The sequence below is a fragment of the Salvelinus sp. IW2-2015 genome, linkage group LG4q.1:29 (genome assembly GCF_002910315.2).
Source record: "Salvelinus sp. IW2-2015 linkage group LG4q.1:29, ASM291031v2, whole genome shotgun sequence".
In the NCBI taxonomy this organism is placed as follows: domain Eukaryota; kingdom Metazoa; phylum Chordata; class Actinopteri; order Salmoniformes; family Salmonidae; genus Salvelinus; species Salvelinus sp. IW2-2015.
The window spans coordinates 70,596,671-70,623,469 of record NC_036842.1 but is presented as its reverse complement, the minus strand read 5'-3'; the positions used below and the strand labels follow the sequence as shown (position 1 = coordinate 70,623,469).

Genomic DNA, 26,799 nt, shown 5'->3' with positions numbered 1-26,799 from the left:
ACACATGGTGCTGGAGATCCGTAGTGTCCAGTTTAAAAAAAGGCAGGTTGAGATTGCCAGGATCAGAGTAGTACAGAAGGTGTCGTATGCTGAGGCACTGAAGAGAGTAGTAGAGGGAGATGGGTCCAGGGCGAGGGATCCTAAGAGGCTCCTTGTGAATAAGCCAAGGCCAATAGTTAGCATTCATAGCCATGGTTATTAACTTTACCGCGGAAATGGAACGTATATCACATAAAAATAGATGATGTGGTGGCAGCTGCAGAAAAGTACTTGGGTGTATGAGATTTTACTGCAGAAGAGTTGGCCTGGTGTTGGATGAGATGGAATAGTGGTGAGGGTGTAGTTTAAAAAAAATGTATTCTTTATTTAAGGCAAGTCAGTTAAGAACAAATTCTTATTTACAATGACGGCCTACCGAGGAACAGTGGGTTAAATGCCTTGTTCAGGGGCAGAACGACATATTTTTACCTTGTCAGCTCAGGGATTCGATCAATGCTCTAATCTTTTTTTTCACCTTTATTTAACCAGATAGGCCAGTTGAGAACAAGTTCTCATTTACAACTGCGACCTGGCCAAGATAAAGCAAAGCAGTGCGACAAAAAACAACAACACAGAGTTACACATGGGATAAACAAATGTTCAGTTTAGGGCAATTTTTCTTCCCTTTTCCCAGTCCCTTTTCCTTTCCCTTTTTGTGTCACATCGTGTAATGAATTCACACTCCGGAACAGTAGGCAGAAACACACGGCCAGATAAGAGAACTACAGTAGATGACTAGGAAGGCTGCGACTGGCCTCACACTCCAGTACAGTTGGGGGCGCTGTATGCGCCTTTCAGTTGGTTGCGATCGGCCAATACCGTAAAGAAGAAGAACAATCCGTTCCCATACTGCAATGCGTCAATAATTTGATAATGTACCAAAATGGTGAGGAGTTTCTATGTGTACATCCATTTGTTCTATTTTGTATGGTGTACATATAATACATTTTGTGTTGCAGTGGCTTTTATTATTATGCAGTGTTTCCTGTAGGTAGCTAGAGCTGAAAACACAGACAGGAAACGGTATTGGGCTCAAGGCCTTTGAGGGCTAGCACTGCTTAGCTCGCATTATTTTCAGTTGGCTAGCGAGCTATAGTAGCTATATGCTTATGGCCAACGTTGGCTAGCTAGCTGTATACATATTATATTGTTGTAGTTTATATTGGTAGTTAGGTAAAGGTCTATACATATCCCACAAAAAATGCATCCCAATAGCCCATGTAACACCACTATGCAACAGTAACCTGTTGAAGTTAGCATGCAAACAATTAGCAAACTAGACAGGCAGGATATAAGCATGTTTTGTGACCACTGACACTAGCCCAAGCAGAGACCTTAGAGGATAATAATCTATGACCCAAGTATTAGTTTTAACAGTTACAGCCAACAAGTTGAAAAAGATAAATGTGCACATTGAACTAGCTATGGCTATTAACATATGATTATTATTTTTAGACACTGATCTACAAGGCACTGATGGTTCAGGCATTCTTGGGAGTCCTGATGTACGCAGACGGATCCCCATTAAGCTGCTATCCAAGCAGCCAGTCAGAAGCAAGGCTGTTAACCACTCACAGAGACCCTTAAGCAGACTCCCCTCCAAAACCCAGTCTAATGATGAAGGTAAGCATGATGGTGGCTTGAAGGAGAGAGAAGCACATCCAGAATTGCCATTCATGCCAATTGTATTCCTTAATGTTCTAGAGGGCTTTGGGTTCAAGCAGGAAGATAGATTTGAGCGCAAGTCTGGAGATGCGTTAGGCAACCAGAGGAGGTTCCCTCAGCCCCTGTTCTGGGACTACAAAGTAAGTGTCCATTCTCTATTTTTCTTCTAAATCACGGTTACTCCTCTAATTTGTTGCGACCCAAAATAACACTATCATGATGTTGCAGGCTGCATATTGTGTGTATTCTTTCAGAGACAGCTAAATGTGAAAATATTAGTTTTGTCTCTTCAGCTGAATCTAGTTGGCGAAAAGGACGACACGCCAGTTCATTTCTGTGAGATATGTGGCCTTCCCATAAAGCTCTATGGACGCATGGTAAGTTTATGCCTCCTTCCCTCACTAGGAATATTTCTGCAAGTAACTATAATCCACACTCTTTATTCATTCATTTTTATGCCTTGACACCACAGTAGGTTGGTGGCACCTTAATTGGGGAGGACAGGCTTGTGGTAATGACTGGAGCGGAATCAGTGGAATGGTATCAAATACATTAAACACATGGTTTCCATGTGTCTGATGCCAATCCATCTACTCTGTTCCAGCCATGAATATGAGCCGTCCTCCCCTCACAAGCCTCCTGTGCTTGACACTTGGCGCTCATGTGTGCTAACATTGTTCCTCTTCCACAGATTCCCTGCAAGCATGTATTTTGCTATGATTGTGCCCTGCTCCATGAGAAGAAGATGGAAAAGATGTGTCCAGGGTAAATTGCCTCTCAAACCTTTGCCTTCGATTATACTGTACAAGTTAAATTAGTCATGAACTGTTGTGAGCCATCTCCCTCACATTGTGAGTGCACAGTCTAGTCTCTCTGTTAATTCTCAAAGCATGTGTTGATGTAATGCGTGTGTTGTCGCTGGCTCCACTTCCCTTACTAAACCCCTGAGATTAGTCTCACCCTATACAGCTGCACAGATCCGGTCCAGCGGGTCGAGCAGTGCCTGCGGGGCCTCCTCTACATGTGCAGCATCGTTCCGGGCTGCAAGCGCACCTACTTGTCCCAGCGCGACCTGCAGGCCCATGTCAACCACCGACACATGAGGGCAGCCAAGGCTGCAGGAGGGGGCATCCTACCACGCCTAGAGCCCTTGCATCCACAACTGGCCTCAGAGCCACCTGACCACCACCGTCGGCTACCACTGCCCCACCTGGCCAAAGGACACCCCCTCATACCGCCACAGCTGCAGGGACACGATCCCTATGGCCAGCCCCCTCCCGCCTCGCCGTCAACCCCCTCCTCTGAACTGGGCCCCTCTGGTCTCCATCGCCCCCCACTGGGTCAGGAGACGTTCCGCATTGCCACGTTGACTACTCGCAAGCACAGCAACCTCATCACTGTGCCCATTCAGGATGACTCTGGGGACTCGCCCCTTCCCCAGCCTGCCCAGGGCATGCCCCCTCCCCACCCCCATCAGGGAGACTACCCTGGCCAGCCCCACCACCTGATGGCCCTCCCACCCCAGCAGCAGCACTACGGCCCACCCCCTCAGCCACCACCCACCCTCAGCCACCCTATGCAGCACCTGCCTCAGGGCTCCGGGACGCCTCATCTGGTCTACAACCAGGTCCCTCCCATGTCCTCAGGCCTGCCTCCTATCACCCCACTACCCAGACACATCATGGGCCAGATGCCTCCCTACATGAACCACCCACCTCCCCCAGGCCCCCTGCCCCAACACGGTGGTCCTCCTGTTAACACGCCCCCTCCCCACCACTACAATCCAAGCTCCATGCAGCAGGATCGGGGCACTCTCAGCCCGCCCTTTAACCAGCCCGGAGCACTGAGCCCAGGGATGTGGCCAGCCCCCAGGGGCACTCACCCGCCCCGCATGCAGGGGCCCCCACCCCATGGCCAGATGCCTGGTCCTCCCCAGCACCCAGACCAGTCCCGCTACCGCCCTTACTATCAGTAACCTCACCCAAAACCTAGTTCAGAGTTCAGACATTGCATTGTGTTGATTAGTTCAAATATGGAGCCTATATGAGTGAGTGGAACTAATGAAAACCTGAAGTGAGTCTACAGGTTTTCTGAATATCTCAATAGATTTTAGAAATAATTTCTGTTTTTGAATTCTCATCAAATTAATTGTGAAAGACTGAACTTAATTTTTCTGAAATCAATCATTATTCAGACACATGGAAATGTTATTTTGTCATTTTCCAAAGATGTCATAATGCCTGGTGAATTTTTCAATGGGATAGAATTTGATTAAATGTATGGTTACAAAAATGATTMAATGTGTTTGGTACATTTTGTGGAGGCATTGGCCATTCATATTTTGGGTGAGACGTTAAGCAAAATTAATGTACTGATGCTATGAAAATAATGATCAAAAATACCTGCCATTTCTGAAATGTATGCAACTGAGTTTTTTACAAAATTTTATTACAATAAAGGTTGCATACCCCAGTTTGATCATGTTATTGTGGAGGACCTTGTAGGCGTATATTTTACACTGTTGGAACTTTGTGGATTGTGATTTTCAAGATGCGAATAAATGCCAATGTTTGTTGGTACAGGTCCGGAACTAATGTTATAAAACACGCTTCCTCCCGGCCTAACTATTGGAAGGACACATTTCTTGAGCTATGATTGGCCAGAAAGAAGCACGCTAGAAGAGCGCACGATAAATTCGATATTTGCTCAGCTTTGTAGCTAGCTACTGTAGTTTGATTGTTTATTGAACTACAGTTTAAGTGGCCCTGGTAAAGTCTTCCAAGTTACAGAAAATGACCACTTTAGTTCTTGATAACGGAGCTTATTCGGCCAAAATTGGATACAGCCACGAAAAAGTCAGGTAACATTAACGTTACAAGCTATGATGCTAGCTAACAAATAACTGGATAAACATACAGTTGTGCTTTTTATTGTTGGATGTTTTATAGAAAAAAAATCATTATTATTGTGACCAATTTCAAGGGAATAATCAGATCGGATGGTTAAAGCTTCAATCTGTGATTCGTTTTTCAGCAAAACGGCAGCTCCGTCACTTGTTTTGGTATAGACGGGTTGGTTGTTTAGCAACAACTATGAGGCAAAACAGACAGGATTGGCTTAGATTGTTGACAACGTGTAAACTATATTTCGTCTCCAATGTTTATATTAAACATAAATACATTTCCACAATGAGCACTTGTCTCTCAAATACATCGTTACTTGTTGGTTAACTAGATTTTATCCATATTAGAATTGACATGAAATCAGTCAGAACAAGACAGGATGGTATCAACAGCAAGATTAAAGTTGTTGCAACCAGTCACTTACGATTCCCCACATGGCAGTTTGTCATTGTTGGTAGCTATCTGGCCATCCAGAATCACAACAACTCATGGATTTCTGCCCCATTGATGCGTGTACATCTTTTTCCTGAATTTGTCAGCTAACCCATCTATACAGATGGGGCTAGGGAAATGAGCTCCCTCTCAAATTCATAGACTGTTCTCTAGCTAGATGCAAGGACTGACACTTCATGACATGTACATGATATTTTGAAGCTTTATGTTCTTGTTTGTAAACAATGGAGTAATAAAACCTTTCATTTGGGTAATAGAGAAACAGTCGTACTAGCTCATGGGGCATTTATAACTTATAATATTCTTCAATAATCAATGGGAAATATCAATAATAATCATACCTTTAAATTAGTATTTCAGGATTTTACAACTTGATTTTAGATGGTTCCTCACCCTGAAAGTTGTTTTCGAACCAGGAGAAATTGTAATGCATGGTTCGGTTTTCTTTAAACAGCCACTGCAAACTTCAGCTAACTTAAGCCACTGCAAGTTAAGATCAATGGAAGTGATAGGGGCATGTGGGCATACAAAAAACGAATCTAAAGTTAAAATAAAAAGACCAAATCTAAAGTTAGTTACGTTTGTAGTGGCTGTGTAAAGAAAACCGAACCATTGATTACAGTTTATCCTGGCCCATAGACTACTTGCAGGATGAGGAACCATCTAACATTAAGTTGTAAAATCCTAAACTACCTCTTTAACCGGCAGACCTCTTCGATTTCAAGCAGAGTGCTCTTGTTTCTCTTTTCCCATAGCGTTATCCCAAATTGTCAGTTTCGCTCCAAGACGTCAAGGTTGAAGACTTTTACCGCCAACCAACTGGATGAAATCAAGGATCCCTCAGGACTTTTCTACATTCTCCCTTTCCAAAAGGTGCGCATGTGATCTGGCCGTGTCGTCCAGGGGGTTGCACAGCATCTTGCCAGTAAATTATTCCTAGGCTTGGCGGACAAAAGGGGCACTGCATCCGAAAGACTAAAATGCTTTTTATTGTCTGTTCTGTTGCAGGGTTACCTTGTTAATTGGGATGTCCAAAGAAAAGTGTGGGATCACCTCTTTGGAAAGGAAATGTTTAAGGTGCTGTTGATCCAATGTGTTGTGATTAATGATTTTCCACAATTAGCTGAATCACAAATGTTGTGTAAGTAACCCTATGGAATTGAAGATGGGTAGAGATTGATAACAGTGGGGAAGAAGTTGCAATGTGTATGTTATGGCTGCAGGTGGACTTTGCAGACACCAGTGTAGTGATCACAGAGCCCTACTTCAACTTCACCTCCATTCAGGAGTCCATGAATGAGATCCTGTTTGAGGAATACCAGTTCCAAGCAGCTCTCAGAATTAATGGTGAGTTCAATGTACTCAGTAAAGGACTTCCCCAGTGGCCGAAGGCTTGTGTGTTTTCAATTAGTAACTATGCTAGATCTAAGATATCTATATTTTGATCTTATACTGTGACTGAATGATAAATTCAACCCAATGCAAGTTAAATTATGATGATACAGACCTGGCTGTGATAATGGTAGAAAGTATTCCTACTTGGCTGTGTAATGCGGATGTCCTCTGTTTCAGCTGGATCCCTGAGCGCCCACCGCTACTTCCAGGTGAACAACCAGGAGCTGTGCTGCATCGTGGTGGACAGTGGCTTCTCCTTCACCCACATAGTCCCCTACTGCAGGGGGAAGAAAATGAAGGATGGGATATGCAGGTTAACACTATTGCTATTCAACATTAACAGTGCAAAAAAGTTACCAAAAATAACAATTTTCAAAAACGTGCCACGACATGATTCAAAATGAGTTTGGAATATTTCAGATTGCAATTGTATTATATACACCTTTTACCAAACCCGTAACCTCCACATGGATGTCTTAAAAATACATATTTTATGAAATATGGTAGCCTTTGGTGTTATTTAGTTGTGCTGTGCCCTAAAGCTAATGCGACATGTTTTTGGGACTTAGCTATTAGCATGTAGCACTATTTTTAGTTGACAATAGTTTCATTTTGTTTCCCTTGGTAGGATCAACGTAGGAGGCAAGCTACTGACCAATCATTTGAAGGAGATTATTTCATATAGGTAAGATTGTCATGTCAAACTGGCATTGACTATTGTGTTCATAGTTTTGTACAGCTTCTCCAATGTCACGTGTTTGTGCAGAATTGTAATTGATACAATTTTATTGCGCTGAATGTCCTTCCTCAACAGGCAGTTGCATGTCATGGATGAGACCCATGTGATCAATCAGGTGAAAGAGGATGTGTGCTATGTATCCCAGGATTTCTACAAGGACATGGATATAGCACAGTAAGGACATTTTCATTTTTATTAGAGCATCGTCTTGCCTGCTAAACTAGACACAAGTCTATATGTGCATTTCTAAGGACTGTTTTTTTATTTAACCTTTATTTAACTAGGCAAGTCAGCTAAGAACAAATTCTTATTTACAACGATGGCCTACCGGGGAACAGTGGGTTAACTGCCTTGTTCAGGGGCAGAACGACAGATTTTTACCTTGTCACCTCGGGGATTCGATCCAGCAACCTTTCGGTTACTGGCCCAACGCTCTAACCTGCCGCCCCAAACTTGTAGGCTACTATTTAATTGAAGCAGTTATGTCAGTGTTGATTTAAAGGTGGTGATCAACTCTGTTTGCAGGTTAAAAGGAGAGGACAACACAGTGATGAGAGATTATGTGCTACCAGATTTCAGCTCCATCAAGAAGGGCTTTTGCAAGGTATGGATTCTTCACACGCATTTATTTGAACCCACTTTCCGTTCATTGTTACACCTAAACTCAGCAAACAATAAACATCCTCTCACTGTCAACTGCGTTTATTTTCAGCAAACTTAACATGTGTAAATATTTGTATGAACATAACAACATTCAACAACTGAGACATAAACTGAACAAGTTCCACAGACATGTGACTAACAGAAATGGAATAATGTGTCCCTGAACCAAGGGGGTCAAAATCAAAAGTAACAGTCAGTGTGGCCACCAGCTGCATTAAGTACTGCAGTGCATCTCCTCCTCATGAACTGCACCAGATCAGTTCACCAGTTCTTGCTGTGAGATGTTACCCCACTCTTCCACCAAGGCCCCTGCAAGTTCCCAGACATTTCTGGGGGGAATGGCCCTAGCCCTCACCCTCCGATCCAACAGGTCCCAGACGTTGTGTGCATGATTTCCTGCAAGACAGGAATGCCATGGATGTCTTCCATATAATGCACAGCGTTGAGATTGCCTGCAATGACAACCAGCTCAGTCCGATGATGCTATGACACACCGCCCCAGACCATGACAGAACCTCCACCTCCAAATCGATCCCGCTCCAGAGTACAGGCCTCGGTGTAATGCTCATTCCTTCGATGAGAAACGCAAATCCGACCATCACCCCTGGTGAGACAAAACCGTTTGTGCTCATAGGCGACGTTGTTGCCAGTGATGTCTGGTGAGGACCTGCCTTACAACAGGCCTACAAGCCCCCGGTCCAGCCTCTCTCAGCCTATTGCAGAAAGTCGGAGCACTGATGGAGAGATTGTGCGTTCCTGGTGTAACTCGGGCAGTTGTTGTTGCCATCCTGTACCTGTCCCGCAGGTGTGATGTTCGTATGTTTACGATCCTGTGCAGGTGTTGTTAGTGGTCTGCCACTGCGAGGACGATTAACTGTCCGTCCTGTAGCGCTGTCTTAGGCGTCTCACAGTACGGACATTGCAATTTATTMCCTTGGCCACATCTGCAGTCCTCATGCCTCCTTGCAGCATGCCTAAGGCACGTTCACACAGATGAGCAGGGACCCTGGGCATCTTTCTTTTGTTGTTTTTCAGAGTCAGTAGAAAGGCCTCTTTAGTGTCCTAAGTTTTCATAACTGTGACCTTAATTGCCTACCATCTGTATGCTCTTCGTTAACGACCGTTCCACAGGTGCATGTTCATTAATTGTTTATGGTTCATTGAACAAGCATGGAAAACAGTGTTTAAACCCATTACAATGAAGATCTGTGAAGTTATTTAGATTTTTACAAATTATCTTTGAAAGACAGGATCCTGAAAAGGGGACGTTTATTTTTTTTTGCAGAGTTTACATTACAATTTAAGGAGGTTGTGGATGGAGTAGTCCCTTGTTCTCTGACCATCCTCTGTGTCTCCCCCAGCCAAGAGAGGAGATGAACTTCACAGGGAAATACAAGACCGGAGAGCAGATCTTGCGCTTGGCCAATGAGAGGTTTGCCGTCCCAGAAATGCTCTTTCACCCCTCAGACATCGGCATCCATGAGATGGGCATCCCTGAAGCGCTAGTCAACTCCATCAACAACATGCCAGAGGGTAGGAGAAAGAACAATCATCACACTTTCACTCACAGTCATACAAGAGATTGAGCAGGTGAAGAGGTGTCAATGAAATAAAATGTCATTTTCTCTCCTGTTTCCTTGTATAGAGATGCAGCCCCACTTCTACAAGAACATTGTCCTCACTGGGGGTAACACATTGTTCCCAGGGTTCAGAGATCGGGTGTACAAAGAGGTCCGCTCCCTCACCCCCACCGACTTCCAGGTTTCTGTGCTGCAGCCACCCAAGTGAGTGCACAGGCAGGGTCTATTTAGAAGAGTGAAGAAGAAATAAACTCTAGAGTTTGCAACTACTTTTCAAGGCTTAACATTTTTATTTAGYGAGTAAAATCTTATCACCGATTTGTAAATTAACACGTTACCTTTCTCTGTCCGTAGTCCAATCTCCTACCCATGGGAAGGAGGCAAGCTCCTGGCAGAAAACCCAGACTTTGATGAGATGGTGGTCACTCGCGAGGACTATGAGGAGAATGGACATTTCATTTGTGAAGAAAAGTTTGATATCTAAAGGACTTTAGTTGTAATAATTTGTTTCACAAAGGTCATTGGGCAGAGAATGGCTGAAGCAACTACAGCAGATCCAACAATTACATTTAAAAAAACTGAAAATGTAATTGGAATTCAGATTTCTAGTACAGTTATTGGGATGCAAACTTTACATTCTTACACGTCTTCGGCTGTCATTATAAATGTGTGAACATTGAATCACAGGTAGTGTCCATCAAAGGAGTGTAGAACTTACCAATTCATATTTACCACTGGGTTTGCTGGCAAACCATAAAACAAAATTCTAACTCAATACAGTAACAAACCACCCCTAAAGCCCCTCACTCATCATTAAATTGCTCCAGTGAGTTTATTTGCTAAATAAACACATCCCTCAAGAGTCTGTTAGATGTTGATCATTATTTCCCCCCTACTTACAGATTCAACTTTACTATCAACTTTCGTAGAATCAACTACTGTCTGGGGAGAAACTGATCTCCTGAAGCGGGATCATGGATCCATCTGTGTCATAGAAGAACGGATATTGATTTCTATGAGAATTAAGGTTCTATAAAACTTTCTCTGCAGGAAATGCTCGTTCTGAGCCCATTTGTTCAAATGTTACATCTGGCACCTGACTAAAGTGGCTGTTATTTATTGACACATGTAAGAGGTCATGCATGCTTATGACAAGATGCATTACAGCCACATCTTAATGCATTATACCTGTTGGTGTAACATAATAAATAACCATGGCAAGAATAGGTGAGAAATCCAAATTGAGATCAGGTACTGGTGTCTTTAGTCATGTGACGTCTACTGTTGCTTAACAACAGACCTTGTGTGTAAAGATGGCAAACAATTACTTATTTGAGGAAAGCTAAGAAACAACTGTCTGCATTATATAATGGCCTGAAGCATTATATATGCTGTTGTTATACTGTTATGCTGATTAGGCTTATATTGTTACCTGTGCATAGAAGGCACTGACATATAGTTCCGGAGTTCCAAATTAAGCAGCAGCAGCTGAAAAGATGAGCTCCTACAAATATTGAAATTTAAATGTTTTTTTAGAGTAAAGTACATCGAAAAAAATCAAAAGAAAACTGCAAACTGAATAGGAGACCAAACAAGCAGCAAACAAAGAAGAAAGGCTTTTGAAAAAGTAACAATCTTTCATAAAATTATACCGTTTTCTTAGCTAGCTAAGTTGTTTACCTGTTGCTAGGCAGTTGCTAGGGACATTCCTGAAAGAAGCTAGCTAGCTAACAAGGAGTGTCTAGTTGGCAGAAGAGAAGAAGGGACAAAGAAGGGACAAAGTGGGACAAAATAAGGACAAGAAAAGGGAAAGGGGACATTAAGGTGAAGCAGTCCTCTAAAGACACAAAAGACAATAATACAAGAAACAACACTTCTATTGCCTCTCCCTCTACGATACGCACTTCCGGTTTGGTTTGGAGCGAGTAGTTGCATTCCGCTTTGCTCCACAGGTAGTATTACAGGTAGTATTACATTTCATTTCATTACAGTACAACAGTTTGATTTGTTTGATCTTAGCTGGCTACATAGCCGTCTTTGTATCCAAGATAATTGTGTAGTCTAGAGTAATTGTCGAGGTTACCTAGCCAGTTAGAGGTTACCTAGCCAGCTACATATTCAAACAAAGTCAACAACGCAGCCACTGCTAGCTAGCCTATTTCCAGCCAGCAGTACTATATCATTTTAGTCAATAAGCATTTTTTGCAACGTAAGCTTAACTTTCTGAACATTCGAGACGTGTAGTCCACTTGTCATTCCAATCTCCTTTGCATTAGCGTAGCCTCTTCTGTAGCCTGTCAACTATGTGTCTGGCTATCCTGCTTCTCTCCTCTCTGCACAACCATAACAAACGCTTCACACCGCGTGGCCGCTGCTACTCTAACCGGTGTCCCAGCGCGCACGACCCACGTGGAGTTCCAGTCTCAGCAGCCTCTGAACTGCCGATCTGCGGCCAACAGAGCAAGTTCATCTCAGCTTATGCTTCCTCCAGTCCCTCGACTTCTTGGCACTGACGGAAACAAGGATTACCACTATAACACTGCTACTCCTACTGCTCTCTCCTCGTGCCCACGTGTTCTCGCACACCCCGAGAGCTTCTGGTCAGCGGGGTGGTGGCACTGGATCCTCATCTCTCCCAAGTGACATCTTCTCTCTTTCTCCCTGACCCATCTGTCTATCGCCTCCTTTGAATTCCATCGCTGTCACAGTTACCAGCCTTTCAGACTTAACATCCTTATCATTTATCGCCCTCCAGGTTCCCTTGGAGAGTTCATCAATGAGCTTGACGCCCTGATAGTTCCTTTCCTGAGGATGGCTCACCTCTCACAGTCTGGGTGACTTAACCTCCCACGTCTACCTTTGACTCATTCCTCTCTGCCTCTTCTTTCCACTCCTCTCCTCTTTTGACCTCACCCTCTCACCTTCCCCCCTACTCACAAAGGCAGGCATACGCTTGACCTCATCTTACTAGATGCTGTTCTTCCACTAATCTCATTGCAACTCCCCTCCAAGTCTCCGACCACTACCTTGTATCCTTTTCCCTCTCGCTCTCATCCAACACTTCCCACACTGCCCCTACTCGGATGTTATCGCGCCGTCCCAACCTTCGCTCTCTCTCCCCCGCTACTCTCTCCTCTTCCATCCTATCATCTTCTTCCCTCTGCTCAAACCTTCTCCAACCTATCTCCTGATTCTGCCTCCTCAACCCTCCTCTCCTCCCTTTCTGCATCCTTTGACTCTCTAATGTCCCCTATCCTCCAGGCCGGCTCGGTCCTCCCCTCCTGCTCCGTGGCTCGACGACTCATTGCGAGCTCACAGAACAGGGCTCCGGGCAGCCGAGCGCGGAATGGAGGAAAACTCGCCTCCTGCGGACCTGGCATCCTTTCACTCCCTCCCCTACATTCTCCTCTTCTGTCTCTGCTGCTAAAGCCAATTCTACACTCTAAATTCCAAGCATCTGCCTCTAACCCTAGGAAGCTCTTTGCCACCTTTCCTCCCTCCTGAATCCTCCTTCCCCTCTCCCCCCCCTCCTCCCTCTCTGCTGATGACTTCGTCAACCATTTTGAAAAGAAGGTCGACACATCCGATCCTCGTTTGCTAAGTCAAACGACACCGCTGGTTCTGCTCACACTGCCCTACCCTGTGCTTTGACCTCTTTCTCCCCTCTCTCTCCAGATGAAATCTCGCGTTTGTGAGGCCGCCGCCAACAACCTGCCGCTTTGACCCTATCCCTCCTCTCTTCTCCAGACCATTTCCGGAGCCTTCTCCCTTACATCACCTCGCTCATCAAACTCATCTTGACGCTGGCTACGTCCCTTCCGTCTTCAAGAGAGCGAGAGTTGCACCCCTTCTGAAAAAACCTACACTCGATCCTCCGATGTCAACAACTACAGACCAGTATCCCTTCTTTCTTTCTCTCCAAAACTCTTGAACGTGCGTCCTTGGCCAGCTCTCCTGCTATCTCTCTCAGAATGACCTTCTTGATCCAAATCAGTCAGGTTTCAAGACTAGTCATTCAACTGAGACTGCTCTTCTCTGTGTCACGGAGGCGCTGCCGCATGCTAAAGCTAACCTCTCTCCTCTGTTTTTCATCCTATCTAGACCACATCTATGTCCAGAGGTCCAAGCCCCGGCGGGCCAACATCCGGCCCCGCAGAGAAGGTTGTTTTTAACGGCCCCTGGGATGATCTTGATTTATTATTAGAAACCGGCCCGCAGACCGAGCAAGGCCGCAGCCGGCAGATCTTTAACCACGACCAATACTAACATTTCCACAATGCAACACGGTGGACGCACGGCAGATAGGCTGCTTCATTTCAAATTTATTGGCCAACAGCAGTCGTCAGCTCACAAGTGAAAAATTAACTTTCAGATACCCCATCAAAAATGGCAAAAACGCAAAGGTGGAGCACTGAGAAACCGGGGTTTTCAAACAAAGGTGGGAGTACCGGAGTATATGTTCACAGGAGTAGCTGGAAAACCTGTTGTGTCTTCTGTGTGAGAGAAAGTGATGCGCGGTACTGAAGAGTATAATCTGAGCCGAACTTATGAACGAAACAAACGCGGACAAAAAACAAGAATGATATGGACTGCGAACAAAGGCCTACAGAAGAGCAGAGGAATTAAACACGGCCTCAGATGCTCGCACAGCTCTGTTACAAAAAGCAAATACGAAAGGCCAGGCTGGCTGTCAAGGGCCAGTTTTAAATTTTGGCAAGAGAGATTCGCTAAATCAGCCCGGCCAATTTACGGAGGGGATTTCATCAAAAACTGCATGATTAAAAGTTTTGTGACGAAGTAATTGCCACGAAAAAAGCAACTCTTTTTAAATGTGAGTCGAGCAGAAAACACATTGCCGAGAGAGATAGACCAAGTTGTGCCGATCAAATCTAAACAAGCAGCTTGTGAAAAGGGAAAGATTTCATTGCATAATTCCACTTGGCTGTGGAATTTGAAGAACGCACCGACATTTTCTGACATTGCCAGTTGTCAATTGCTATACCGCGGAGTGGACTTCCAGCTTAAGCGTGACAAGAGGAGTTTTTTGGCTTTACTCCCTATGCCATGGCACAACTTACGGGCCATGATTTGTATGAAGAGGTGTCAAGATGTGTAAAATGAGATGGAGGCTGCCTTGGGAAAAAACTCGTTGGGTTTGACACCGGACGGAGCTACCTGCGATGGTGTGGACACAGGAGCGGGACTGTGGCGAGAGATACGGGAAAAGATGCGAAGAGAAAACGCGACAGGTGAGCTTGCACAGCTATATCATTGTATCAATACACCATGGAAGCGTTGTGCGGTAAAGCCTTGAAAATGAGCATTGTATGGCATCTCACTCCGCGCACAGTTAACCTTTACAGAGCCAAAGGTGTTGAATCACCGGCCAGTTTCAAGGCATTTCTGACGGAGTTAGAAACGGAGCGCATGGTGATTTGCCTTATCACACAGAGGTGCGAGGCTATAGCCAGGAAAGGTGCTTCAAAATGTTTCGAGCTTCGTGAGGAGGATTTTCTGTTCTTGCGACGCAAAGGAAAGCACAACACAACTCCGAGACGAAATGTTTCTGTGTGAATAATGGCTTTTTCTGTGTGACATTACGAGTCATCTGCAATGCAATGAACTTAGCAGCTGCAGGTCGGATCATGTCCATCTCTGATATTAACATACAGTGAAGGCATTTAAAACAAACTGGACCTCTGTGGGAGACGGCAGATGCGGAAAGAAAATTTGAGCCACTTTCCCAGCTGCCAGACCATGAAGAGAAGCTCTCTACCAGTGCGTTCCGAGCGCACAGTTGGCTGATTATAATAATAGGTATGTGCCTTGCCGCTGACTTTCGACGCCGATTTGCTGACTTTGACAGCACAAAAGCAGTTGGAACTGCTCGTAACCATTTGCTGTTGACGTGCGAAAGCTCCACCCCAAACCTCCATAATGGAGACTTGGATTCTCCGATCCTCACACCCCTCGGCTCCCCCTGCATGCAATGGACACTGAGGCAAAATAGCGGCAAGTGGCTGCCTGCGGAGTTCCCCGTTTCCTCCCGAACACAATGCGCCAGCTGCGCATCCAGGCTTGCTCAAACGTTGTCTATGTTTGGCAGGCACATCACCTTGTGAACAACTGTTTCTTTGATGACCTGAAAAAACATCAACACAGAAGTCGACTTAACTGCTGAACACCTCACTCAATTCTGAGGATTCCTCAGCTCGAGCCTTACCCCGAACATGATGAACTTGTGGACAGAAGATGGGACACACCAAGTATCACCCTCAACCTCAAAAAGTGAACATTACTGTGCATCACATATTTAGACTTTTTACTCAGTTCAAGTTTAAAAGTTCAAGTTAATATTTGTTATTCACTGTCACTGTTACTGCTCCTTAAACAAAGTGGTGTTTTTTGTTAATAGATTTTTTCACTTTAATTTTTTGTATTTCAATCCAATTATATTTTAAAAATATTTAGTTGAGTGGATGATAGAAATTGCTATATTGTTTTTTCTTTGAAGTAAAATTAGCTCCACTTTTGCTAAATAGAAAATATAGGCTACTGATGTGCCTTGAATACCGGTTTCTTTATTTTAATGTCATGATATTATGGATTTTCTTATAATAAAGGGAAATTTGTCTTTTGTGTCTGCTTGAAAATTTAAAGATTACTGAAAAGAGCCATTAAGAAAATATTGCATTTATTTATCTGATCATATTGGAATATATTTGTTAGGTTTTCAGTAGGTTCAATTAGGTTTCACTAGCACTATATGCGTCATTTAAAAAAATTTCAATGAATCTTCGATACCAGTCCGGCCTCGGTGTAGCGTACATTTTTATTTGGCCTCCGGTCCATTTGACTTTGGACACCCCGTTCTAGACCTATCGGCTGCCTTTGATACTGTGAACCATCATATCCTCCTCTCCACCCTCTCCGAGCTGGGCATCTCCGGCGCGGCCCACGCTTGGATTGCGTCCTACCTGACAGGTCGCTCCTACCAGGTGGCGTGGCGAGAATCTGTCTCCGCCACCACGTGTGCTCTCACCACTGGTGTCCCCAGGGCTCTGTTCTAGGCCCTCTCCTATTCTCGCTATACACCAAGTCACTTGGCTCTTCATATCCTCACATGGTCTCTCCTATCATTGCTATGCAGACGACACACAATTAATCTTCTCCTTTCCCCCCTCTGATAAACAGGTGGTGAATCGCATCTCTGCATGTCTGGCAGACATATCAGTGTGGATGACGGATCACCACCTCAAGCTGAACCTCGGCAAGACGGAGCTGCTCTTCCTCCCGGGGAAGACTGCCCGTTCCATGATCTCGCCATCACGGTTGACAACTCCATTGTGTCCTCCTCCCAGAGTGCTAAGAACCTTGGCGTGATCCTGGACAACACCCTGTCGTTCTCAACTAACATCAAGGCGGTGACCCGTTCCGTAGGTTCATGCTCTACAACATTCGCAGAGTACGACCCTGCCTCACGCAGGAAGCGGGCGCAGGTCCTAATCCAGGCACTTGTCATCTCCCGTCTGGATTACTGCAACTCGCTGTTGCTGGGGCTCTCCTGCCTGTGCCATTAAACCCCTACAACTCATCCAGAACGCCGCAGCCCGTCTGGTGTTCAACTTTCCCAAGTTCTCTCACGTCACCCCGCTCCTCCGCTCTCTCCACTGGCTTCCAGTTGAAGCTCGCATCCGCTACAAGACCATGGTGCTTGCCTACGGAGCTGTGAGGGGAACGGCACCTCCGTACCTTCAGGCTCTGATCAGGCCCTACACCCAAACAAGGGCACTGCGTTCATCCACCTCTGGCTGCTCGCCTCCCACCTCTGAGGAAGTACAGTTCCCGCTCAGCCCAGTCAAAACTGTTCGCTGCTCTGGCACCCCAATGGTGGAACAAACTCCCTCACGACGCCAGGTCAGCGGAAGTTCAATCACCACCTTCCGGAGACACCTGAAACCCCACCTCTTTAAGGAATACCTAGGATAGGATAAAGTAATCCTTCTAACCCCCCCCCCCTTAAAAGAGTTAGATGCACTATTGTAAAGTGGTTGTTCCACTGGATATCATAAGGTGAATGCACCAATTTGTAAGTCGCTCTGGATAAGAGCGTCTGCTAAATGACTTAAATGTAAATGTAATATCTGTACTTTGTACCAAATGAAACTGGGTGTAGCTGGTAGTATGATATCAGTTTCAACTCAACTCCAGAATAAATTGGTGGCTATGAGTGATCATGGAAATATGGCAAGTTTTTGCATGCCTTCCAGTCATGGTAAGTCCTACATTTTCAAAGAGAGACAATGCATGTTTTTGTATTTTTGACKTAGACACCAGCAATACAGTATAATGTTTGTAGGAAGCAGGAAAAAACTGTTCATGATTTGCTCAAGTTTCATATTGCCATTGCTCATGTCTGGAAAGGCAACCTGAGATTGCTCTCTTTCTCTGTGACAGGCCAAGCACTACCAGAAGTCAAGATTGTGCTTCTTGGCAACAGAATCTCTGGCAAGAGTTCCTCTAGAAATACCATCCTGGGTATAAAGAAATGTAGGCAAAAACAGTCAGTTGCACTACCAGCTACACTGTATGTTGGTCACAGTGATCGAAACACCAGACTGGAGCAGTGCTCTGACAGTGACCACTCCAAAATGGTTTAAAGAAGAGATTCAACATAGCATTTGTCTGTGCCGTCCAGTGACATACGTATTCCTCCTGGTAATCCCAACCGATGAGCCATTAAGAGAAGCTGATAAGAGAGCAGTGGAAGAACACATGGGTCTTTTCAGTGAGATGGTTTCGAGACATGCCATCATCCTGTTCACATATGGTGATGGCCTACAATAAATAACAATTGAGCAGCAGATTGAAAGGGAGGGTGACAATGTGAGAACAAATATCAAGTTCTTAGCAATATGCTCAAAGCGGAAAATACTCGGAAGTTGTAAAACTTCTGGAGAAGATAAAGGAGATGATGGAAAGAAACAGGTAAATAATAGCCACATTTATCTAAATGGTTAGTGTCAATAAAGAACCATATTGCCACATGTTCTTTGTCAATTAACTTGTCTCAAGTCTCAACAGCAGCAAGCGTTTCAAAAACATTTTCTGTTTTGTGCCTACTTACCCAACCCTAAACTGTGTCATATGGCTTCCAGCACTTCATCTCTTGGGATCTGAACGCAGGACAGTACTGCTGGGAAAGACTAAAGCTTTGAAGAACTCCGCAGGAAACAGTCATCCTGGGCAGAGAGGCTTTTGAAGCTACTGGAGGACGAACTCCACTTTGTGAGAAGAAGTTGGGTAAGGTGGCAAGTCGCCAGCTAACTAGTCGACACACCGGGCAGGAGGAACAGATCAATCCAAGAAACCCCAAACTTAGATAAGTGGGAAATAGTGCATTGTGTGTCAGTGTGTTCTCAGGGGCCCCAAGCTTTTATTTTGGTCATTTGGTCCACTTAATGACTCATTTTTAGAAACACAACGGAGAGCAGTAGTGGAACACATGGAACTACTTGGTCGAAACGTACGGAGACACGCTAGTGCTGTTCACTACAGAGAACCCACTAGAGGACATAAAGCAGAGAGCATTAAGCATGGAAAGAGAAGGGAAGGCTCTCAAGTTGCTCTTGAAACAGTGTGATCAAAGGCATCATGTGCTGAACTTAAATGGAATGATCTCCCTTAGATCACAGAGCTTCTGAGGAAGGTGGAGAGGATGGTGATAGGAAACGGGATTACAGTAGGTTTTACAAGACCTTGAAGAGGAGAGCAGCGATTGACAAAGGGAAACAGAGGATGTTGAAAGTGCAAGAGCAACGAAATATGATCAAAGAAAAAGTTAAGACCAGTGCAGTGGTCCATTTGCAGTAGACCCACATGACTACTGTGGTCTTTGACCCCTTCCCTCTATTAGCTTAATTTACCTTTGTGACCGAGGTATCACACATTAATAATTCAACCATTTGAAGAATTTATTTCCAAAACGCTATATCCACCAATTTTTCACATTTGTGTTTTGTAATCAGAAATTATTGCTTATTTGTGTGTAAAATATTACTGCTTTCAGACTTGTAATTCATAGATATTAGATGTGTACGAAAATACATTTCTTTGCAAAATGCTATATATCCATTGTTTAGCTGAAATGGAATGTTTTTATCCTGTATATTTGACTGTGATATGTGGTTGTCTCACTATCTTAAGATACAGTGGGGAGAACAAGTATTTGATACACTGCCGATTTTGCAGGTTTTCCTACTTACAAAGCATGTAGAGGTCTGTAATTTTTATCATAGGTACACTTCAACTGTGAGAGACGGAATCTAAAACAACAATTCAGAAATCACATTGTATGATTTTTAAGTAATTCCTTTGCATTTTTTGCATGACATAAGTATTTGATACATCAGAAAAGCAGAACTTAATATTTGGTACAGAAACCTTTGTTTGCAATTAAGAGATCATACATTTCCTGTAGTTCTTGACCAGGTTTGCACACACTGCAGCAGGGATTTTGGCCCACTCCTCCATACAGACCTTCTCCAGATCCTTCAGGTTTCGGGGCTGTCGCGGCAATACGGAATTTCAGCTCCCTCCAAAGATTTTCTATTGGGTTCAGGTCTGGAGACTGGCTAGACCACTCCAGGACCTTGAGATGCTTCTTACAGAGCCACTCCTTAGTTGCCTGGCTGTGTGTTTCGGGTCATTGTCATGCGTGGAAGACCCAGCCACGACCCATCTTCAATGCTCTTACTGAGGAAGGAGGTTGTTGGCCAAGATCTCGCGATACATGGCCCCATCCATCCTCCCCTCAATACGGTGCAGTCGTCCTGTCCCCTTTGCAGAAAAGCAGCCCAAGAATGATGTTCCACCTCCATGCTTCACGGTTGGGATGGGTTCTTGGGGTTGTACTCATCCTTCTTCTTCTCCAACACAGCGAGTGGAGTTTGACCCAAAGTTATATTTTTGTCTCATCAGAACACATGACCTTCTCCCATTCCTCCTCTGGATCATCCAGATGGTCATTGGCAAACTTCAGACGGGCCTGGACATGCGCTGGCTTGAGCAGGGGGACCTTGCGTGCGCTGACGGATTTTAATCCATGACGGCGTAGTGTGTTACTAATGGTTTTCTTTGAGACTGTGGTCCAGCTCTCTTCAGGTCATTGACCAGGTCCTGCCGTGTAGTTCTAGGCTGATCCCTCACCTTCCTCATGATCATTGATGCCCCACGAGGTGATATCTTGCATGGAGCCCCAGTCCGAGGGTGATTGACCGTCATCTTGACTTCTTCCATTTTCTAATAATTGCGCCAACAGTTGTTGCCTTCTCACCAAGCTGCTTGCCTATTGTCCTGTAGCTCGTCCAGCCTTGTGCAGGTCTACAATTTTATCCCTGATGTCCTTACACAGCTCTCTGGTCTTGGCCATTGTGGAGAGGTTGGAGTCTTTTGATTGAGCGTGTGGACAGGTGTCTTTTATACAGGTAACGAGTTCAAACAGGTGCAGTTAATACAGGTAATGAGTGGAGAGGGAGCTTCTTAAAGAAAACTAACAGGTCTGTGGAGAGCCAGAATTCTTACTGGTTGGTAGGTGATCAAATACTTATGTCATGCATAAAATGCAAATTAATTACTTAAAAATTCACAATGTGATTTTCTGGATTTTTGTTTTAGATTCCGTCTCTCACAGTTGAAGTTTACCTATGATAATTTACAGACCTCTACATGCTTTGTAAGTAGGAAAACCTGCAAAATCGGCAGTGTATCAAATACTTGTTCTCCCCACTGTAAATGAATTTACTGTAAGTCGCTCCATGCCATTGAGCAGCACATTGAAAGTGAAGGAGAGGCCCTACAATGGCTCATTGAGAAATGTGTTTTCAATAACATGAACAAAACCAGGTCACAGAGCTATTGGAGAAGAAGGATGAATTGGTGGAAAAGAACAGAGGTTGCCACACCAGAAATTAGGATGTAGATGAAGAAAAAACGATATCTGTAATTGAATGGGAAGATCTAGTCGAGAAGATGGTCAAGATAACAACAGAGGATCGCAGAGGAAGCATTGTTTTTTCCCCTCCAGCAGTAACTTTGATTTAAAGAAGGAGAACCTTGGACTTGCATGTTTTTATTATACAGTGGGGCAAAAAAGTATTTAGTCAGCCACCAATTGTGCAAGTTCTCCCACTTAAAAAGATGAGAGAGGCCTGTATTTTCATCATAGGTACACTTCAACTATGACAGACAAAATGAGGGAAGAAAATCCAGAAAATCACATTGTAGGATTTTTAATGAATTTATTTGCAAATTATGGTGGAAATAAGTATTTGGTCAATAACAAAAGTTTTCTCAATACTTTGTTATATACCCTTTGTTGGCAATGACAGAGGTCAAACGTTTTCTGTAAGTCTTCACAAGGTTCACACACACTGTTGCTGGTATTTTGGCCCATTCCTCCATGCAGATCTCCTCTAAGACAGTGATGTTTTGGGCTGTTGCTGGCAACACGGACTTTCAACTCCCTCCAAAGATTTTCTATGGGTTGAGATCTGGAGACTGGCTAGGCCACTCCAGGACCTTTAAATGCTTCTACGAAGCCACTCCTTCGTTGCCCGGGCGGTGTGTTTGGGATCATTGTCATGCTGAAAGACCCAGCCACGTTTCATCTTCAATGCCCTTGCTGATGGAAGGAGGTTTTCACTCAAATCTCACGATACATGGCCCCATTCATTCTTTCCTTTACACGGATCAGTCGTCCTGGTCCCTTTGCAGAAAAACAGCCCCAAAGCATGATGTTTCCACCCCATGCTTCACAGTAGGTATGGTGTTCTTTGGATGCAACTCAGCATTCTTTGTCCTCCAAACACGACGAGTTGAGTTTTTACCAAAAAGTTCTATTTTGGTTTCATCTGACATATGACATTCCCCAATCTTCTTCTGGATCATCCAAATGCTTCTAGCAAACTTCAGACGGGCCTGGACATGTACTGGCTTAAGCAGGGGACACGTCTGGCACTGCAGGATTTGAGTCCCTGGCGGCGTAGTGTGTTACTGATGGTAGGCTTTGTTACTTTGGTCCCAGCTCTCTGCAGGTCATTCACTAGGTCCCCCGTGTGGTTCTGGGATTTTTGCTCACCGTTCTTGGATCATTTTGACCCACGGGGTGAGATCTTGCGTGGAGCCCCAGATCGAGGGAGATTATCAGTGGTCTTGTATGTCTTCCATTTCCTAAATATTGCTCCCACAGTTGATTTCTTCAAACCAAGCTGCTTACTTACCAATTGCAGATTCAGTCTTCCCAGCCTGGTGCAGGTCTACAATTTTGTTTCTGGTGTCCTTTGACAGCTCTTTGGTCTTGGCCATAGTGGAGTTTGGAGTGGACTGTTTGAGGTTGTGGACAGGTGTCTTTTATACTGATAACAAGTTCAAACAGGTGCCATTAATACAGGTAACGAGTGGAGGACAGAGGAGCCTCTTAAAGAAGAAGTTACAGGTCTGTGAGAGCCAGAAATCTTGCTTGTTTGTAGGTGACCAAATACTTATTTTCCACCATATTTTTGCAAATAAATTCATTAAAAATCCTACAATGTGATTTTCTGGATTTTATTTTCTATTTTGTCTGTCATAGTTGAAGTGTACCTATGATGAAAATTACAGGCCTCTCTCATCTTTTTTAAGTGGGAGAACTTGCACAATTGGTGCTGACTACATACCTTTTTGCCCACTGTATATGCCTGTTCATTAAGTGCATACCATGCAACTGCACTACTTTTACTGTGTGATAAGAAAGGCACACATATGAAGGGCTTTACTCAACCCTGCTTTTATGTTTCAGTGAGTGGTGGCACCCCCTCTGAAGATGGAAGCTCAGTTTATAGTGCTGAAGCACACGCCAAGGCAAATATACTTATGACTAAACAAAGTGAATAAATGGCTAGGTCAACTTTGGACGCCTTCCTTCCAGTTCTCTGCTGCCTGCGACTGGAACGAACTGCAAAAATCTCTGAAGTTGGAGACTTTTATCTCCCTCAACAACTTTAAAAATCTGCTATCCGAGCAGCTAACCGATCGCTGCAGCTGTACATAGTCCATCTGTAAACTACCCACCAATTACCTACCTCACCCCCCATACTGCTTTTATTTATTTACTTTTCTGCTCTTTTGCACACCAGTATCTCTTCTTGCACATGATATCTGATGATTTATCACTCCAGTGTTAATCTGCTAAATTGTAATTATTCGATTTATTGCCTACCTCATGCCTTTTGCACACATTGTATATAGATTCTCTTTTTTTTTTACCATGTAATTGACTTGTTTATTGTTTACTCCATGTGTAACTCTGTGTTGTCTGTTCACACTGCATGCTTTATCTTGGCCAGGTCGCAGTTGCAAATGAGAACTTGTTCTCAACTAGCCTACCTGGTTAAATAAAGGTGAAATAAAATAAAATAAAAAACTGAGTACAGATGTCAGTCTTATTGAGCCAACAAGGAAGACAAGGACAAACAGAGGAAGCATAGACTTCCCTCTTCCCAGCAGTAAGTCTATTAAAATTACAAGCTTACTGATGAGTCTTGAACAATAACCACCACTCCTGCTTTAATTCTCCTTTCTGTACTAAGTTGACTGATGATTACTTTTATTAGGAATATCTTTGTCTCATACAGCATGTCAATATACAATTATTCACCTAGACAGACTAGCAGCATATCATTTGCAAACATTACATACATAGTGCAAGAGCCACGTAACATTAGACTTAAAGTATTCACATAGACAGATAACCATACAGCACAGTACAACCACAGCTAAATGTACCAGAAAGATATTGCAAAGCTATTTTTGTTTTACATAACACAGCTGCACTGCTATTATTTTTTTATTTAACCTTTATTTAACTAGGCATGTCAGTTAAGAACAAATGCTTATTTACAACCCCAGCTGTGCCAATTGTGCACCACCCAGGACTCCCAATCACAGCCAGATGTGATGTAGCCTGGATTCGAACCAGGTACTGCAGTGATGCCTCTTACACTGAGATGTAGTGTCTTAGACCACTGTGCCACTTGGGAGCCCTCGAACAACAGGGACACAAAGTGCTTTACTCAATTCTGCTTTTAGGTTTCAGTGAGTGGTGGTGATGCCCCCTCTGAAGATGGAAGCTCAGTTTTTAGTGCTGTTGCTCATGGCAAGGTGTCTGAATGGAAAGGGCATACTGGGAGTTCTTCCAATGCATCATCAGAATATCAGAGTGCAGCCAGTAAGTCTATTAAGTCTATAAAAATGACAAGCTAATTGAGTCCTGATCAATCACTACTGGTACATTCTCCTTTCTTTATCCAAGTATCTTTTTAAATTTTATTTGAAATAGTAAACAAGTATAGACTTTCTGTTTATGAAGCATGGCTATATGTACAGTACCAGCAGAGATGGGTTGTATTTCTGTTGCATGTATTTGAAATATGTATTTCAATGACTTCTGAGTAATTTGTATTACATGGGGCTGAACTACACTCCAATGTATTTTGTAACGTGATACTTTTGAGAGCTGTAAATTGTATTTTCAAAATACAAAATACTTTTCTATAGCATTTTTTTGTATAGTTCGCAATTTTGTGGCCCCCTTTCACCCTGCATTGTTATCAGACGTATGGTACTATGGTGTGATAAGAGTGTCTGATACATTAACTAAATATAAATGTATATGTAAAAATGGGCACTTGTAAAGCATGCTTAGTATTGTTCTAATGAGCTCCGCCAGAAAACAAGGCCWATAATAATACCCAATGTGCTTTGCAGTTCATTTTGGTATGTTAATATCCACATATACATTTACATTTTGGTCATTTAGCAGACACTCTTATCTAGCGTGACTTACTCAACCTTGCTTTTATGTTTCAGTGAGTGGTGACGCCTCCTCTGAAGATGGAAGCTCAGTTTCTGATTTACGAGTACATGAATGGCCAACAGAGGAATGCTGGGACTGATGTCTGATGCATCATCAGGATATGATGACTTTGAGTGCAGTTGCTAGTTTCATGGATACCTCTAATGTGACAAGTCAGAAAGGGGAAAGCCAAGAGGATAGACTGAATCATGTCAGCGACAACGCAACAATGTTAGAAAAAATAGACTACACACATCCAGAAGGCAAGGTCAGTACAGGTGCATCAAAGCTGGGACCAAGAGACTGAAAAACAGCTTCTATCTCAAGGCCATCATAATGTTAAATAGCCATCACTAGCTGGCTTCCACCCGGTTACGCAACCCTGCACCTTAGAGGCTGCTGCCCTATTTACATAGACTTGGAATCACTTTAATAACTTTAATAACGTTTAAATAATGTTTACATACTGCTTTACTCATCTCATATGTATATACTGTATTCTATTCTACTATACTTTAGTCAATGCCACCCCCGACATTGCTCGATCTAATATATATTTCTTAATTCCATTATTTTACTTTTATATTTGTGTGTATTGTTGTGAATTGTTAAATACTACTGCACTGTTGGAGCTAGGAACACAAGCATTTCGCTACACTCGCAATAACATCTGCTAAATATGTGTATGTGACCAATAAAATCAAATGGTTTTTGAACAAGCCGTAAGAGTAACTGCGTCACATGAGTCGAACGTTTCCAGCTCCACATTTGGGGCAATACGCTCTCTCTAAACGTTCGTCACACTGGTGTCAGAAGTGGGATAGTGCTTGTGGCTGTCGACATTTAAATCAATTGTATTCATTGTATTGTGTATTTACAGTATATGTTGCATGGGGCCGGATGTATTGTATTGGGGAATTATATCTGGTGTTTACTGTATTTCTTATGTGGAGCATTTTCTGTTGATTATGATACTTGTAACTGACTTGCCTTTCATAATGAAGGGATAAATTCAGGTGTGAATTGAATTTGACTGAAAGGACTTGGTCGTGAATCACAGGGCGTGGAAACTATGGCTGGGGGTAGATGGTTGCCTAAAGCCGGTTTCACATGTCTCGTGCAAGAACAGCTTTGCGCTGGGTGAGACATGGTTTATCAATGGAGGAGGCGCATGCCCAGCAATAATGGCTCCGCCTAGCTCAGAGTTCAAGTTAATTTAACTTTAACCTTGCGCTGCGCCCGACCCCATAGCGTGCTTGGCAGCTTGCACAAATCAAGTGAATGGGACCTAAAGACTGCAATGTGGAATTACTACAGGACCCTATGCAGTAGCCTACATACACCGGGAATCAGACTGCTAAGGCCTGGCACAACAAAGCTAATAACCCTGTGCTAGAACACTGAAATGCAGAGTTGGCAGTTGCCAGGAGCACCAGAGAGGTGCTGTGCTGGGCCTCCCATGTCATTGAT

The 26,799-nt window shown here is 43.7% G+C and overlaps 2 protein-coding genes across 2 annotated transcripts; both read left to right on the top strand.

Moving 5' to 3' along the window:
* The first annotated feature begins 831 nt into the window (after positions 1–831).
* LOC111962471 (E3 ubiquitin-protein ligase Hakai) lies at positions 832–3,770 on the top strand. The gene is made up of 6 exons (XM_023985578.2): positions 832–925; positions 1,495–1,662; positions 1,744–1,844; positions 1,998–2,081; positions 2,396–2,469; positions 2,659–3,770. Exons 1-6 carry the CDS (start codon positions 913–915, stop codon positions 3,677–3,679), a joined length of 1,461 nt encoding a protein of 486 aa, XP_023841346.1. The 5' UTR covers positions 832–912; the 3' UTR covers positions 3,680–3,770.
* Positions 3,771–3,961: 191 nt separating this feature from the next.
* Positions 3,962–10,302, top strand: actr6 (actin related protein 6). The gene is made up of 11 exons (XM_023985579.2): positions 3,962–4,564; positions 5,816–5,933; positions 6,069–6,137; positions 6,284–6,407; positions 6,633–6,768; positions 7,084–7,140; positions 7,270–7,368; positions 7,720–7,798; positions 9,219–9,390; positions 9,503–9,641; positions 9,792–10,302. The coding sequence occupies exons 1-11, from the start codon at positions 4,497–4,499 to the stop codon at positions 9,919–9,921; spliced, it is 1,191 nt and encodes a 396-aa protein (XP_023841347.1). The 5' UTR covers positions 3,962–4,496; the 3' UTR covers positions 9,922–10,302.
* The last annotated feature ends 16,497 nt before the right edge of the window (positions 10,303–26,799 follow it).

Coding starts and splice junctions, on each gene's coding strand:
- LOC111962471 (XM_023985578.2), top strand. Junction 1,663..1,743: donor AACCCAGTCTAATGATGAAG/GTAAGCATGATG, acceptor TTAATGTTCTAG/AGGGCTTTGGGTTCAAGCAG. Junction 2,470..2,658: donor ATGGAAAAGATGTGTCCAGG/GTAAATTGCCTC, acceptor CCCTGAGATTAG/TCTCACCCTATACAGCTGCA.
- actr6 (XM_023985579.2), top strand. CDS start 4,497: ATGACCACTTTAGTTCTTGATAACGGAGCTTATTCGGCCAAAATTGGA. Junction 6,408..6,632: donor AGCAGCTCTCAGAATTAATG/GTGAGTTCAATG, acceptor CCTCTGTTTCAG/CTGGATCCCTGAGCGCCCAC. Junction 9,642..9,791: donor TCTGTGCTGCAGCCACCCAA/GTGAGTGCACAG, acceptor CTCTGTCCGTAG/TCCAATCTCCTACCCATGGG.